Source organism: Triticum aestivum, chromosome 3B (assembly GCF_018294505.1).
Source record: "Triticum aestivum cultivar Chinese Spring chromosome 3B, IWGSC CS RefSeq v2.1, whole genome shotgun sequence".
NCBI classification, from domain to species: domain Eukaryota; kingdom Viridiplantae; phylum Streptophyta; class Magnoliopsida; order Poales; family Poaceae; genus Triticum; species Triticum aestivum.
This window is the reverse complement of record NC_057801.1, coordinates 27,847,111-27,864,020: the sequence shown is the minus strand read 5'-3', so window position 1 is coordinate 27,864,020 and position 16,910 is coordinate 27,847,111. Positions and strand designations below refer to the sequence as shown.

Sequence of the window (16,910 nt, the reverse complement as noted above, 5' to 3'; positions counted from 1 at the left end):
TCGGTTGGTTTTGGGTTTGGGAAACGTTTCACGACGGGGCACGCGTCCACGCGCGAACGTACCGAGCGACTCACCTAGCGACACGTAGGATGGAGGGCCCGCCCACGTGCGTCTTCTCTCTCCTGTTTCTCTTCTTCCCGTCGCTTGTCTCTCTCTCTCCGCTGCCATGGCCAAGCTTCGCCGGCCGGAGACCTCCCAGGGCGGCGCCGCCATGGGAATCAGCGGATCCGGCTGCCCTCGGCCAAATCTGCTCGGATCCGCGCCACCAGATCTGCTCCCGATCCCCTCTTTTCTCTCTCAGCCTAGCGCGCTGCTGACCCTCTTCTTCCTTCCTCGGATCCCGCCGCCGGCCAGCCCAATCCCGTGCAGGTCCCCTCGCCCCCCCCCTCCCCCCCTATACAAGTTCCCCCCGCACCGGCGAGCCTGAGCTAGAAGCCGCCATGCAACTGAAAAAGGTACAACCGTTCATGCGAAAGCTTCAAACTGTATTTGAAAAAGCTTCAACCGACGAAATAGATAAGTTTCATGCGAACACTACGAAAGAAAAAAAGCTACAACCATCGGCTTGGAAAGCTTCAACTGTGAATTGAAAAGCTTCAACCCGCTTTATACAAGGCTTCAACCAACTGTATAGGAAGCTTCACCCCCATGAGTACACAACGAAAAAAGATGCAATTGTCGACATGAAAAGCTTCAACCGCATTTCTGAAAAGCTTCAACCGTAATTCTGAAAAGCTTCAACCGTATTTCTGAAAAGCTTCAACCAGAGAGCGCAACAAAAAGATTCAACCGTATTTCTGAAAAGCTTCAACCATAATTTTGAAAAGCTTCAACCGTATTTCTGAAAAGCTTCAACCAGAGACCGCGACAAAAAGCTTGAATCAGCAACTCACTATTGATGCAACTGACTACTACGGTGGCTTCCCGGCGGAGCTGCAACGGCGACGAACTCCAGGCACCGGCAGGGGTCGATTTTTGTTTGCTGGGGTCCATTTTTTTGCTGCATCAGAGGGGCGGGGCCATGGGGCACCTGTGCTCCAACTGGCGAGCGGCGACGGCGAGCGGCGACGGCGACGGCGAGGGCGAGCGGCGAACGGCGACGGGGATGACGACGAGGTAGATGCCCATGGCTGGGTGTGGGGTGGCCCGTGGCGCTTGCCGTTGCTCGATCCGAACGCGGAAGGTAGACGATGCGGGGAAGGGGCTCGATCTGACGGTTGGGAGTCAGTGCATCGGACGGCCTGGGCTCGACCGGCCCAACTGTTGGGCAGGCGCACTGGCGCAGATCACTGCCCTTTGGGTTTGGGTCATCAAGAGCAAAGTTAATTTTGCTTTCTTACTTTTTTTTAGTGTCTTGTAAGCCAGAGATGAGAGTTGTGCTGCTTGCTCATTGGTCGCCCCTGTCATCCCACGGATCGACACCTCTTTCTAAGCTAATCTCAGCCATCCATCTACATCCAATGGAAGAAAGGAATGTGGGAGGGAGACGGTGAGAGTGATTCTCAAAGCACGTAATCCCACTAACCCCAATTACCCAATTTTAAAACCGGCCACCAACCGCGCGGCTGTGTACAACTAGTCAGCACGAGCGCCGGTGGCCGAGCGCTGGTAGATGGGAGGAGCGCCGGTGGACCGAGCGGCGATGGCAGGTGCGCCGGCGGCCGAGCGACGGGAGCTGGGAGGTCAAATGCAACAGGGGGAGCTCGAATGGCTGGCGGCGGAGCTGTGAAATGAGCGGCGATTGGTCATAATGGGGCGACGGGACGACAACCATGCGCCGCGAGAATATCAAGGGTGGCGACGGAAGAGCGGCGGCGACATGGAGGCGCGCGCGCGCGCGTGTGTGTGGCAATAATCCGGCGCCGACGGGCCGGCGGGGGGAACTGAAATCATGCGGTGGCGCGGAAAAGCGACAAATTCCGCCGATTTGGGGGCGGACAGCGGCAGCACAACGGCGGAACCAGCGGTGGGGGCGGTGGAGCGACCGAATCTGGCAGTAGGGTGGCGGCCGCGTGGTACGGTGGGCGAGTGGCATGGCGGGACGTACTCAAATCAGCGGCTACGCAGGCGCGGCGGGGAGGGTCATACCATCGGCGGATGCGGCGAAGGAGGCGGTTGGGTCGTTCGAGTCGGCCATGACCAGGGCGGTGGTCGGCGGCCGGCGGGCGGGCGGAAGAAAAATAAAAGCGGTAGCGAAGTTAGCGCGGGGGGTGTTGATGTGGCGCCACAAATATATAATGTTGTTTACGAGACTATGTATTATCAGCTCAAAGAGAATGGCCAGAGGCAAACTATGATTTTGGAATACAAGGCTAAATTAGCTGAACATGCATATGGGCCGGAGAAATCATGCATGGACGTGGGACTCCTCTTGGTTGACCAATGGAAAATGAGTTTGGCTCATCCACATACATGACAGGTAACAAGGCAAGTCAGTTTGTAAAGGAAAGTGATCAAAAGAGACAGGAAAAGAAAGATTGTTATTTTTTTAATCGGTCACGACCATCAGAAGTTGCCGATGGTTTGCCTAAGGAGCATCACTCGTGGAGATTATTCTCCCTGAAGGACACGGGCTGGGGCCCACAAACATGCATGTCAATTAGAGATAACGTGGATGACACAAATATTAGATACATCTGTTTAGATTTTTCTGGTTCTAGTCGGTTGGGTATTTTTCTTTTGGGTCAAGTTAGAGGTGCGGCTACAACTATAAAGCCAAGCCTGCGTGCTTTGTAATTTTTAAGTTATATATTTTCTACAGGTTATACAACATGTGTATTGAATATTAAGCGATCCTCTTTGGGTGTCGTTGTTAATTATTTTGTGTGATTTTTCTGTGTGAAAGTTGCATTTGGCTCGAGGTCCATCGTTCTCGACGGGTTGCGTGCTGGTTACGTCTACTTCAGCGGGAGGTTGCTCGTGTGTTGAGGAATTATCCGTTGGTCGTCGTTACCCCTACTTCAGGTTATGCGTACTGCTCGTGTAATTGGGAGTATTTTTTTATCGATGAATCTTGAAGGTTATTGCATCGTAAAAGATCGGACCAAATCAGCGACGCGTCCGAGGTCGTGCCCTCATCAGGTGTTGTATTTTACGTCTCCCGAAGGTCAAGATGTAAAAAAAAACTAACATCCACATCTTCTGTTGAAGAAGAGTTTTTGGACTTCAAAGATGCAAAAGTTAGTTATTTTTGCGTCTGATGCTGTTAGTTGGCAACCAGTGCACGCACACGCAAGATGTTGGCCATGTCATGGCACTGTGGAGCTGAGGACCTTGAATGCGACTTTGAACGGGAATCATGGCGGGATAACATAGAAAAAGGAAGAAGAGAAGTTCAGGGTCCTCAAGCAACACATCGCAACATTCAATGCCCGATCGAACACGCATGCATCGATCTGATTCTGGTCTCCACGTCCGCGGAGCTCTGGAAGGTACGGTACTCAGTTTGCAATGCCATAGCTATACTGAACCATACAAAGAGAGCATGTCATAGCTATATCTAGCAGGTCACATGTCCTAAAAACTCAAAACGTATCAGTTATTCAAGGAAAAAGGTATATATTAGAAAAAAATCAGTTAGCATATCCCCTAAAACTTAATCTTGGAAACTTGTTTTGCCAATTGATCCAAACGTCTGCCAAAACAATGGAAATAAATACACATTTCAAAGCAAATATAAAGTATTCAAATGCGCAACGCCATAATAGGACTACAAGAATAAACAAAGATCACCCAATCCATCAAACAACTAAATATAACCATAATATGGGCCAAAAGGCAAAGAATGAACAAGTTCATTCTAAAAAACCACCAAACACATGACAGACCAAAAGTCATCATTGTTCACAAGGGCCTCATGCACTCACACCATCACTGTAGGCACCACCATTGCCGGCTTGCAGCCGCCACCACCACCAAACTTAGCCAAGATGTCTCGATGAGTTAACTCTCAATGTTGTCTTCCCCCGCGGAAAAAACCCTCACAATATTGTCTGGTATTCTCATCCATCTTACTAGAATCGATGAACATGATAGTATGTTCCTCGATCACCTTCTTGTTAATTTGCTCCTCGGCCTTCGATACAAGCCTTGCATCTCAAGTTCAAGTATTATTTTTTTCCTTTCGCTAGAACCTTTCTCTCCTTACTCGCCGCTTTCGCCTTCCACTTGTCCTTGTCCATCATCTTGTCTCATAGAAACGAGCCATCTTCTCCTCTTCCCAGCGGACCGCCAATGCCTTCTTCACCTCCACGAACGCAATCAACTATTCCTTTGCATGCTCCAACACCATGCTTCTTTCCTAGATTTGCATTTTTTCCCATCTGGCTGGACTTGACGCAAAAAAGAAAGAAAAAAAGGGGGAAAACTTTCCGCCATTTCCTCAAGAACATCGGCCTCACCCCCTGTGTCATCAGAATCCGACTCCTCGTTGACTGTCGACAGGGAGGGGGTTGCTTCGTGGCTGCAGGAGGCCGAGGAGTAGGCGTCGGCATTGCAGGTTGACCAGGGGAAGGCGTTGCGGCAATCGCAACTTGCTTGTTCTTCACCACTGCAATTGTGTTGTCCACCAGCTTGGCCGAATGCTAACTGTCGGCTGGTCCGATGGTGGTTGGGATATGGAATGAGCAACCACCGCCGACGACCAAAATCTCTCAATGACGTTCTTGTCTTGGGGCCCTTACGACACTGAATTAGTGGCCAGTGATGAGTCTCCGACTCCGGCGAGGGGTGGCCAGGGGTGCAGCGTGAGTGGGGCTATCCATTCTGATGGTCATAGGGGCCGAGGACAGCGACGGGGGATCGGGTGGGAAAATTGCGGACGAGTGGAAAACAACGACACTCCAGAGTAAATTTAGACTAGTGGGGATGTTTTGGATGAAAAGTTCTAATTAATGAGAAATTAATGTTTTAAGTGATCTTCTAAGATGCTTAATCCCCTACCAATTTTTTTTTTGAAATGTAGATTTTTGAGGATCAGCTATAATATACACAGAAAAATAATAACACATGTAACAAAAGTAAAAACGCGTGCAAACAGGGGTGCAAAGATCTTGAATAATAAGATGATACACCGCACATTGTTGTGGGAATGTTTTGCAATATATTTGAATGATACTTTGTTGTATGAAACATGAATATTTGGAGTGATAATATCTGAACTAAAACCAAAAGTACATATGATTTATTGGGTTTGATAATTGCATATATAGTTGTAAAAAAACATAAATAGAATAATAGAATGAAAATTCACATGCATGTATGGTTTTTTTTATAATGGTTGCATATTAAGGTGCGCATTGTTTTCATGCATGTTGCATGCTGAAGTAACATACTTACATGTTTAGAGGAATAGATCAGTGAGAGCTAGAGCTTTGCTTCATCTATGAAAGTTACTTACAAAATTGATGTTATGTAATGAGGTGGCAACTGTTCATTGGGAGGGGGGGGGAGTACATTAGGAAAAACCGAAGTTGCTATGTACTCCCTCCGGTTCTTTTTACTTTGCATATTAGGTTTGTCTGAAGTCAATCTCATCCAACTTTGACCGAGTTTATATAAAAAATTATTGACATTTACATAACAACACCAATATCATTAGATTCATCTCGGAATATATTTTTATATTATATTTATTAGATATTATAGATGCTAATAATTTCTAATATAAATTTGGTAAAACTTAGCTAAGTTTGACTTTCGGCAAATTCAATGTGCAGAGTAAAAAGGACCGGAGGGAGTACTAGTATTTCATAGCTTTTGATAGGTAGCTCACAGTGCTGAATAGCAAGAGCCATACCCTGCATTAGCGCATGCAATTCCGCTTCCAAAGCTTCAATGCAACTAAAGATGCCTCGGTATGCTGAAAAAATAACACCCATTATATCTCCTCAACACCATACCTGCGGCTGCCGAACCATTAGACTGCAAGAAGGATCCATCAACAGACAGGGCCACCCGATGAGGCTGGCTATTTAGCTATAGAATATCTCGCACGGCGTAGCTGGACTTTGAACAAGAATCATATGCGACTTATTGACTATGAATCTGTGATCGACAACGTAGAAAAATGGAACTCTAGTTCGTTAAGCAACATTGACCACGCATGGATGGATCATCATTGATCGAGATAACATTTGACCACGCAATGGCAGGCATGCACTGGTTGGACCATCTGAATAGTCTCCAGATCGAGGGAGCTCCACAGTATATATGGGACGCACGTACGTGCCATCCTTCACAGCATCCGAACAAGCTTAAGCAGAGCTGCCCAACGAGCAACCACACCACCGGCCGAAATGGGGCAGTCCAAGCCAGTCCTGGTCCTCCTCCTGCTCGCCGTCTCCACTGCGGCGAGCAGCGGCAAACCGCTGCTCACTAAGATCACCAAAGGCGGCGCGGCGACGGCCCTGTACACGGCGCCGCTCAGCGCCGGCCGCCCGCTGGTCCTCGACCTCTCCGCCCCGGCCATCACGACGCCGTGCAGCGGGCAGACGACGACCGTCACGCTCTCGGCCAACTCTACCGACGGCAGCAACCCGCTATCCCTGGTCTCCTTGGCTGCCACTGCCACCTGCGCGGCGGCACCGTCCGGTGCCGTCGGCGTCGCGGGGCTCGCGCGCTCCAGCGCCTCGTTCCCGGCTCAGGTGGCGAGCACGCAAAAGGTGGCCAACTCGTTCGCTCTCTGCCTTCCAAGCGACGGCAGGACCGGGTTCACCGGCAACGGCGTGGGTGCGGCCATCTTCGGCGGCGGCCCGTTCTTTCTCGCGCCCCCAGCGGACCGGCCGTCCATCACGACGCTCCTCTCCGACGGGGTTCCGCTGCGCCAGCCCTTCGCCGGTAACCCCGGCTACTTCGTCTCAGCCACCAACGGCATCGCCATAGACGGGACGCGCGTGGCCGTGTCCGGCACCGGCGCGCTCGTGGTCGGCCTCTCCACCACGATCTCCTACGCGCAGCTCCGTGCCGACGTCTACCGTCCCTTCATCACGGCCTTCGACCGCGCCATGGGCTCCAGCGCCAAGGTCGCGGCCGTGGCGCCGTTCGAGCTGTGCTATGACTCGTCGAAGCTGGCGCCGACGCGGTTCGGGTACCTGGTGCCGAACGTGGACTTGATGCTGGAGGGCGGGACGAACTGGACGGTGGTGGGCGGCAACTCCATGGCGCAGGTGAACAGCGGCACGGCGTGCTTCGCGTTCGTCCGGTCTGGGAGCACGGACGCGACGCCGGCGCTGGTGATCGGAGGGTTCCAGATGGAGAACAAGCTGGTGGTGCTGGACAATGGCAAGAAGACGCTCAGCTTCACTCAGAACCTCCCGGGCATGGGGTTCTCCTGCAGCAACTTCAATTTCACCAAGGCCGCCTAGCGATCCACATTGTTTAAGTCGTTTGTTGCATGGTGTGGGTTGGGTGTGTGACACTCTCACACAAGAACTTTATGTTGGAATAATAAATTTAAAATAAAATAAATCAAATTGAAGTGACAACTTTGTTTACATGCGGCAACCTCAGTTTCATTATGGCTTCCTAGTGATCCCCGTGGCTTCCCGGTGCCCTTGTCGCTCTCACGGAAGTATCGGTCGAAGATGCAGTACGGATCAAGCCGGATCTACTCGTCGACAGAACTGTCATCGCCATCAATATCCGCCTTCTCCACCTTCGGTGGCAATCCAGCCATGCCACGGACTGCCCGATTCTGCTCTCGGGCGAGGGCTTGCGTGTTCCTCCACTGACTTTTCTTCATAACGCGGGCGTGGATGGCTTCCTCCTCTGTGACCGCCCATGTCGCCGCATCAGCCGCCTTCGTCGCCGCGACACGGGCCTCGGCGACCCTTATCCTCTGCTTCCCACGGCGGGCCACTCGTTCCCGGTGGGAGTCATAGTCTGGCGACCGGTGATGGGGAGGGAGAGGGTTTCTGGCTACCGGGACCGCGATGATCCAGCCCCAGTGGACCCGATTGCCTCCTCCAACCCACACAGGATGACACCCCTGTCCGTCCGTCAACCGGACGTTGTCCTCCCGGGAGCGGCAGAGTGCAATGCGGACTGACATTGCCTCCTCCAACCCGCACAGGATGACACCCATGTCCGTCCGTCAGCCGGACGCTGTCCTCCCGGGAGCGGCAGAGTGCAATGCGGACTGATATTGCCTCCTCCAACCCGCACAGGATGACACCCCTGTCGACGGATCTAGACTGGTCAGAGTTCGATCCACTGCCTGCCATGTCGGAGAAGGCCGAAAACCGTCGGAGGTGAGCTCGAGTGGTGGAGGAGAGTGGAGTGAAGTGGCTAGGGTTTGCTCCGGCATGCGGATCGGGACGAATATATGAGGTCGGGTGGGCCAGCATGGGTCGGGTCCGACGTGGCGGGTGTGTCCGGGCGCCCCCAATATCCGCCCCATACTTGTGTTGGATGTGAGGGGTGCCGGTCAGTCCGGACGTCTGAGACCCGTTTGAGGCGTCCGTCTAGGCTAAAAAATCATGACCGGACGGATCCCCCGAGCATATGAGACTATTTTGAGACAGTTATAGATTCTCTTAGGCAAACTCCAACGGGCCAACACAAAGCATTTGACTGCAGCACGTGAGTGCGTACGATTTTTACACCAGATAGTTGTAGACCTTTGCAAAGTTGATTGTAATAACAAATTAAGGGATCGTGAACGTTTGGTTCGGGCGTATATACATCTATATGGAAAATCTGAAAATATTTTTGTAATAAATTTGATCTTGTATTATACTTGTGAGAAAATTTTCATAAAAATAAAATCACTCTTTGTTGGAGTTGTGTCGAATATAGTATACAAGGTAGGTTACAGTTGGACTATAAGTTGTATTGTGTTTACATAGGATGTGGAGTCGTGTTCTAGTAGGACACTTGTATCCTAGGCCTCTCATATATAGCGGGAGTAGACAGACGATGTAACCTATGCCAATATAATAGCACCGGAACGCAGAGGAAGCCGGCGGCTTGTGCCGGCGTCCAGGGCGACCGGGTGCGGTATTGTGACGGTGTCACGGGGAGGAGCGCCCGTAGTCAAGCCCCGGGATGTAGCCATATCGGTGAACCTCGTTAACAAATCTCGATGTCGTGCATCGTATGATTGCTTGGTCCTCGGATGATCGACAACATGCTTCGGATTTATTCTAACACCCTTTGACATCTTTTCAAGAAAGACAAATTTTCATACAAAATAGTGTGAATAGTGATCACCCTTAAATTTTGTCATTTTGCCCTCAAGTCAATATTGGTTCTTTTTTCTGAAAAATTTATATAGTAGTGTACTCTCCCCGTTTTAAAATAGATAAACTCAACTTTATATTAACTTTATACAGGTGGAACTCGAAGACTCGAAAACGAACGTTGGCTTGGCAGCCGCTAAACCGCACAGCATGCGATTGTTTAACCAGGCATTGAGCCAGGGTAGTGTGTCGGTCAGTGTTCACACGGAACACACATGTCTCTGTCCACCAGTCAGATTGATTTGGTTTGACTAGATCTCTCCAAGTTTGGCAGGAAGGCGAGATCCATTGACGAGCTTACCGCTTAGCGTCGGCACGGCATGCAAGAGCTAGCTAGCCTAGGACAATGGTACGTACATGGCACATGCCATCCACTGATGCACGTACGTTCGTCGACCCTCGTGTTAAATCGCAGGGCACAGCGGTCGCCTTCTGAGTCCGATAAGAGCGTGGTCCATGCAAGCGACGGCGGCTTAATTCTACATATACTAAACCTGGCTAGGCTTAGTTTTTCTGGTTTTTTTCACTTTTTCCTATCGTAAAAAATTGACCAACTGCTGCCTGACACGTGTAATACTTGGGGACATGGCCGTGTACCTTCTTGGGTGTGTGGAGCAGCAACCAACGGGAACTCAAAACAAATACGTTTGCCCGTTGGCGGTTGGTTGCATGCCTTCCCATGTTTCCAGTTAGCGATTGGATACGTCGCTGGCGGTTGCGAAGATCAGGTTGGATTCGAGATTATCTTAGGTATGTACAATGGTGCTATCTTAGGAGTGCCACGTAGGATAAATGGTAAGGTGGAGGAGAAAGAACTCATAAGAAAAGGCTTGTCTTCTCTTATTTACGATAAGACAAGAGATGATCTCTTAGCACAATTTGTTTCACCATATTTTAAGAAATAACTAGTTATTGAAGATAAGGCTAAGATATAACCCATTGTAGACATATTTTTTTGTCATCTCTAAATTACATGCAAGACTTAAGATAAGACTGTCCTATCAACCATTGTACATGCCCTTATTATTCTTTTCGTCTAACGCCACGTACGCCGGGTGCGCTGGTGCTTATCTTATTTTTTTTTCCGTCTAATGACACGTACGCCGGGCTTGCGCCGCTGTTGCATGCAACTTCTTGATTCCTTCTGTTGGCGGTCGCCGCTCCTATACTGCTTTCTCGATCTTTCCTTGCCGCCTCTACTGGTCGTTTTCGATTTGGAGTCCTCTTTGCTGCTACCTCCTATAAATACTGGTGGGCGTTCGACTCTCATCCTGCTCGCTGCTGTCTGCCCTCTTTTTTCTCTGCTCAGTGCTAGCCTCTCTTGGTCCAGCGATGGTTTCTCCTGGTGCTTCTGCGTCCGGCCGCTGCCGGCGGGGCTGTCCTCCTGGGATTCGGGCTGCTGTCATTGCTCGCGTTCGCCGTGTTGCCGACCGTCTTTCCTCGCCGGATTCTCCGTTAGCGACGTCAGATGCTGGTGCGCGTGGCCGGCCGGCTAATTCAGGCTGCCGTGTCCGGTCCGGGGCTCGCCGGCCGTTTCGTTCTTCCCGGGCTGGTGAGCTTTTTTTTGCCTTTTTGTCGTTGCAGTTTCCTCTGTAGAGATTTTGTGGTGCTTCGTTTAGGTTGCCGTCTTATTGATTGGTTACTTCATGTTGTGGGTGTGCACCGATTAGATTCGCGGCGAGATGTTAATGTGGACGTTGATAGTCGTCGTCGGAAGATTTCATTAGGGAAGCGGCCTGTGGATTGTACTATTGGTGTGCTCTCGATTCTTGCTGCATGTATGGGAGTGCCTGTACGTGCCTCTGGCTGCTTTGCTGTGTTTTTCCTTGTTGGTTTGACTGTTGTCTGTGCCAATTTGTTGCTTCTTTTGTTGCAGCTGCTGCCGTTAGCGCGGGCTCTTCTTTAGCGGTCGGTGGGTCTGTCCCGGCTGTTTGGCCTGCCAGCGTGCGACCTGGATGTTTTCTTCTTTCTTTGATGCTTAGCTCACTTATTTTATGCCTTTGGTGTTGTTCTATCTAGCCGTTTGGTGTTGTGCTTATTGGTAGGATTCTAATGTGGTCCATCTATTGGTTGCTTGCAGGTATTTTGCCTGTCGAAGTGATTGACAGCACGAGTGCTTCTGTTTCTGGTTTTCCTGCTGGTGTTCATCTTTATGGCTCTTTGGTTGGTGATACGACTTTGCGTTGCCGTCTTAGAGTGGTGCCTTTATGTGCCGCTGGTACCTTTGGTCGGCCTACTCCTCTTGGTAAGTCCAATTCTCTAAATATGCGTGTACTTCTTTTGGGTTTTGTGGTGTTTTTCTAGGATTGGTTCTAATTTGTGTACGTGTTTGCCATTTGAGTGATGCCTACTCATGTTATGGAGCACTCTCGTGTTGTGTGTGCTCGCCGTAAGCGGATTTTGGTGCGATCGTACTGGTCGGGCCGGAAAAGAGGTATTTTTTTTTATCGTTGTTCTTGTTTTTTTCCGGACGCTGATGCATGTGGTCTTATGTTTTTTTCCTTCTATTTCCAGTATGTGGGATGCAACCTTCCTTTTCTAAAGATTACATCCAACTGCTTAAGGGTGAGTATATATAATTTATGGTTTATGTGCCTGTGTTGCTTTCCATTTGTGTTGCCGACTCGGTGTTCTGTTTTGCAGCTACTTTTAGGGGGCGTTCATATTATGGTGGACCGGATTTGTGCTGCCAGAAATGTGGGGCTTTTTTTGGTTCCGTGAAGGATCTGTTTATCATGCTGACGCTACTTCTCGCTCTCCTGTCTACACGGGTTGTTGTCGAGCGGGCAGGATTTCGTTGCCAAAGTTTGCTGACTGGCCCTCTCCTTTGGATAGATTGATGTGTTTTGATGGTGATGCGGGTTCCTCTCGTTTCATGCGGTTAATACGTCAATATAATTCTATGTTCTGTTTTACATCGTTGGGTGCACAAGTTGACCATAGTATCAATGTTGGAGGTGCTCCATACGTTTTCAAGATGAATGGGGTGGTTTACCATCGTATTGGTTCGTTGTTGCCGGCTGGCGGTGCACCACCAAAGTTTGCGCAACTGTATATGGTGGATTCTGCTGACGAGTTGGACTGTAGGTTGAATGTGTTTGACAGAGAAGAAACTAGCTCACTTGAGCCCGATCCTGAAATTGTTTCTTCATTGATAGACATGCTTAATATGCATCACCGTCTGGTGCACAAATTTAGAATTGCACGACAGAGTCTGTGTACTCCTGGTGTTTCTGATGTCTCAATTCGTTTCTTGAGCAGCGATGGCGGTGCTCATGGTACGCGTTTCTCCGGTCCTACCACTTCTGAAGTGGCTGCGCTTATAGTTGGTGATCTCATGGATAGTGCAAGCATCCAGCCCTGAATTTTAATCATGGAAATGGAAATAGTTCGGTAAGATTTTGGCTCCATCTTTTTCTTTATTTTCGTTTGTCCCTTGCAAACAAGAGACTTATTATAGCATAAATTTTCTTATACAGCAGGAAAATCTTATGATTTATATCTCAAGACGGCCAATGCTTGAAAAGTTAGTGAAACAATTGGGTTGAAAGTACAAGGCTATACATATTGGTACGTCCATCAAGGTATGATGCAAGCATCTGTACTAATTGGCCTACCACGCGAAGAAGATAGTTTTAGAGAATCTTCCATCACATATGAAGGGGAGGCAGCTAATACAGAAGATGAAGCAATGGAGAAAGCAGCTCAAGTGGCCTTAGAATGTATTTGTGCAGACTATAATATTTCTGTCAATGATCACAATTACTATGCCCTTGAAGTCACAAAAGAAAGATTGCTTACAACAAGAGAGAAAGCTCAAACAAAACAATGGCAGTTCAACATGGCGCGCCAGCAAGTAACTACGCAGCAGAATGAATTTGCAAGACAAACAATGATTCTGGCAAAGATATGCAATAGCTTTTTTGATATACTGCCACTTCGTATGTACCCCCAGCGTCCAGAAAGCAGTGATCCCATTATTACATACACGGGCGCACACCCTCCCGTCGGACGTATGGAAGAACTTGCAAAATCACTTTATCACTTTATCACAGGCACCAATCCTGCAGGAGGCTACACCAGAATGATCTAATTTACTATCAACTACTTCTAGCTTATCTACGTAATATGTTTGTGTTTCTATATACAGTTCTCTGTCTACAGCGAGTTGTATGTAGTTTAAATAATTTGTTTGCCTCAAGTGTGTACCACTTTTAATTTGCAGCTTTGTAACCCTGCATGATGGAGTCATGTACCTAGGGTAGGGTCACAGACCTGATCTAAGTACCCTGCCCAAGGACACCCTTAGAAGAGATCACCTTCCAGTCGACCTACGAGGGACTCACTCGACTGACTTGAAGGACTCGACCACGAAGACTCACTCGACCACCAGAAGGTCAAGAGACACTCTGCACTGCAACGGTCTGTAATTAAGTAGACTTTATGTCAGTAACGCCCCGGACATAACGCACCTTAAACCCTCTCCTACGTGGGCTGGCTGGGGTCCTGGCGCACTCTATATAAGCCACCCCCTCCACAGGTAGAAGGGTTCGGCACCCTGTAATTCATATACACATAATCCACTCGACCGCCTCCGGGCTCCGAGACGTAGGGGTTTTACTTCCTCCGAGAAGGGCCTGAACTCGTACATCTCTTGTCTTTACAACCTCTCCATAGCTAGGACCTTGCCTCTCCATACCTACGCCCCACTCTACTGTCAGACTTAGATCCACGACAGTTGGCGCCCACCGTGGGGGCGGTGTTTTAGCGATTTTATGGAGAAGTTGCGATTCTTCCGAGTACTTTCATCATGGTAGCTGCTGGAGTTTTGGTCGAGGGTCGAGAGATTCGTCTCGGTGCTCTCACCTTCGTCGTCGACGACTCCGCCTGGCTCCAGGAGGCTCCACTCGACGTCGATGCGCTCCTCGTCTGCGGTGCGACGCATTTTCGCGCATGTGTCCGCGGCGTTCTGCTGCGGCAATCGTCGAACCCATATCGGTCGACTCCCCTATCGACCACCCTCTCGGTCTCCCGCCAGCGCAAGCGCTTGGGTCGGTCGAGGCTTCAGCGGTGGGTGAGACACGCGGTGGCTCGCCAGACGGCCACCACCCAAGTTGCGGCAATCGAGCCCGACGAATCTCTCTACGGTCTGTTTGATCTGTCGACTGGCTCCGTAGAGACTGCATCCGAATGCGATAGCAGTGATCCAGCGGCGGAAATCCTGATGGTCGACGGGCCTCGCAACCCCCCTGGCTTCGCCCGTGATGGTGGGGCAAGCGACGGAGGCGACCCCGCACGAGACCACGAAGAGTACCAGCCCGAGCCACTCGACTCTCTGCAAAGAGAGGAACTTCGCCGCAGGAACATGGATGCCCTGCATACTCCCATCGCAGGAGAAACCCCCGAGGCTCGCGCCTTGGAGGAGGCATGTTTGGCCCATTTGGCCGAACGCGCTCGCCTGGAGAATCTTCAGCAAGCACTCGACGAGCGCGCGCGAAAACGAGTTCCCGACGCCAGTCGACGTCAACTCTTCCCGCCGACTCAGGTATATCGAACCCCAATCCAGAATTTAGCAGCTGCGACCCGTATTGCAGAGTCCATCCAGCCCTCTCAGTCGGAAGCTGGCAGAGGCTTGATGCAGATCAGGGATCTGCTCCGGGTAGCAGGAGATCAGAATTCAGCCGTGTCGCAGTCGCGCAACAGAATTCACAGTCGATCCGTCGCTGCGAATACGGTTCAGTCGGCTCACAGTCCCAGATCGCCTCCGCGGCGTGAGGGGCGCGAGAATCGGCGAGACCAATCTGGAGACCGACACGACCGAGATGATAGGCGTCGAGTGCCCACTTCCCCTCCGAGGGGTGGGTCTTAGGCTCCTCGGCAGCAAGATGACAGACGTAAGCTCAGTGCGGGGCGAAGAGTTCCAGTCGACCCCAGGGAACCAGGCTTCGACGCGCGATCCATTATCGTGCAAGGCTTGGTCGACCGGAACAAAGCCCATCGGGGTGGACTCGACAGAGATGCGCCCACGAGCAGTCGAGTGCACATTTCTGGTCCGGAATGTTTTAGCAGAGCTATCAGAGCCGCAGTGATTCCTCCCAATTTCAGGTTGGCAACAGGAGTCAGCAAGTTCACCGGTGAGTCTAAGCCTGAAACTTGGCTTGAGGACTACCGAGTGGCGGTTCAAATTGGTGGTGGGAATGACGAGGTGGCCATGAAGCATTTGCCCCTCATGTTGGAAGGTTTTGCCAGAGCGTGGTTGAATCAGTTACCTCCTAGCAACATTTACACTTGGGAAGATTTGTCCCGAGTGTTCGTCAGAACGTTTGAAGGAACTTGTAAGCGACCGGCTGGATTGACGGAGCTGCAAGTCTGCGTGCAGAAGACCAATGAGACTCTCAGGGAGTATATTCAGAGATGGATCACTTTGCACCATACTGTAGAGAATGTGTCTGATCATCAGGCAGTCTGCGCCTTCAAGGATGGTGTCAAGAACAGAGAATTGAGTTTGAAATTTGGTCGAACCGGAGACATGACCTTGAGTCGGATGATGGAAATTGCTACCAAGTACGCCAACGGTGAAGAAGAAGACCGACTTCGAAGCGGCAAGCACAAGCCGAGCCAGTCGGAGAAGGGAAACACCAGTCGGAAACAGAAGCAGAAGGCTGAACCGGCAGCTCCTGGAGAGGCTCTGGCCGTAGCTCATGGAAAGTTTAAAGGGAAACCAAAAGGATCCTGGAACCCTAAGAAGGTAAAGGATAAAGAAGGGAACGACGTGATGGATATGCCGTGTCACATCCACACGAAGAAAGACGAAGAAGGGAATATCATTTACCCAAAGCATACCACTCGCCAATGTGGACTCCTGATCCAGCAGTTTCAAGGAAAACAGTCTAAGGACAAGGAAAAGGAGTCGGACAAGGCCGAAGACAAGGAGGACAGTGAGGAAGGATATCCGCATGTCAACTCCACTCTGATGATCTTTGCAGATGTGGAAAGCAAGAGTCGATTGAAAGTCATTAACCGCGAGGTGAACATGGTTACCCCAGCAAAAGCAAATTATCTGAGATGGTCCCAAACACCCATCACATTCGACCAATCTGATCACCCGACTCATATTTCCACCCCTGGGAGGCAAGCTTTGGTGGTCGATCCAGTTGTCGAAGGCACTCGACTGACAAAAGTGCTGATGGACAGTGGTAGTGGGCTGAATTTGTTGTATGCAGACACACTGAAAGGAATGGGCATTCCGATGTCCCGACTGAGCACCAGTAACATGAGCTTTCATGGAGTTATACCAGGGAAGAAAGCCGAGTCACTCGGCCAAATAGCTCTGGACGTGGTGTTTGGTGATTCGAAACATTTTCGCAAAGAGAAGTTGACGTTTGAGGTCGTGGATTTTCAGAGTGCATATCATGCCATTTTGGGGAGACCAGCTTATGCACGGTTCATGGCTCGACCATGTTACGTGTACCTCAAATTGAAGATGCCCGGCCCCAAAGGAGTGATCACTGTCACCGGTGATCGGAAAAAGGCAGAAGAGTGCTTTCAGAAGGGCTCAAAGATTGCTGATTCCCAGGTGACAGCGGTCGAGTTTGAAGAATACAAGCAAAACGCAGATCCGAGTGATTTGCTGCGATCCAAGAAACCCGCCACAGAATCTGCATTTCAGTC

The 16,910-nt window shown here is 50.2% G+C and overlaps 1 protein-coding gene and 1 long non-coding RNA gene across 3 annotated transcripts; both read left to right on the top strand.

Annotated features, from left to right (window-relative positions):
• The first annotated feature begins 6,240 nt into the window (after positions 1-6,240).
• Positions 6,241-7,493, top strand: LOC123064493 (chitinase CLP). Its single transcript, XM_044487966.1, has one exon. It carries the CDS (start codon positions 6,297-6,299, stop codon positions 7,362-7,364), a length of 1,068 nt encoding a protein of 355 aa, XP_044343901.1. The 5' UTR covers positions 6,241-6,296; the 3' UTR covers positions 7,365-7,493.
• Positions 7,494-10,419: 2,926 nt separating this feature from the next.
• LOC123064492 (uncharacterized) lies at positions 10,420-13,540 on the top strand. 2 transcript variants are annotated; one of them, XR_006430717.1, is made up of 7 exons: positions 10,420-10,791; positions 10,910-11,031; positions 11,116-11,484; positions 11,581-11,673; positions 11,754-11,804; positions 11,883-12,632; positions 12,719-13,540. It is a non-coding gene; the product is annotated as an uncharacterized lncRNA (long non-coding RNA). The 2 variants fall into 2 exon arrangements; XR_006430716.1 differs by having other exon boundaries at positions 11,116-11,673.
• Positions 13,541-16,910: the final 3,370 nt, after the last annotated feature.

What these genes read in the sequence shown, in the direction of transcription:
- LOC123064493 (XM_044487966.1), top strand. Translation starts at nt 6,297, where the DNA reads ATGGGGCAGTCCAAGCCAGTCCTGGTCCTCCTCCTGCTCGCCGTCTCC.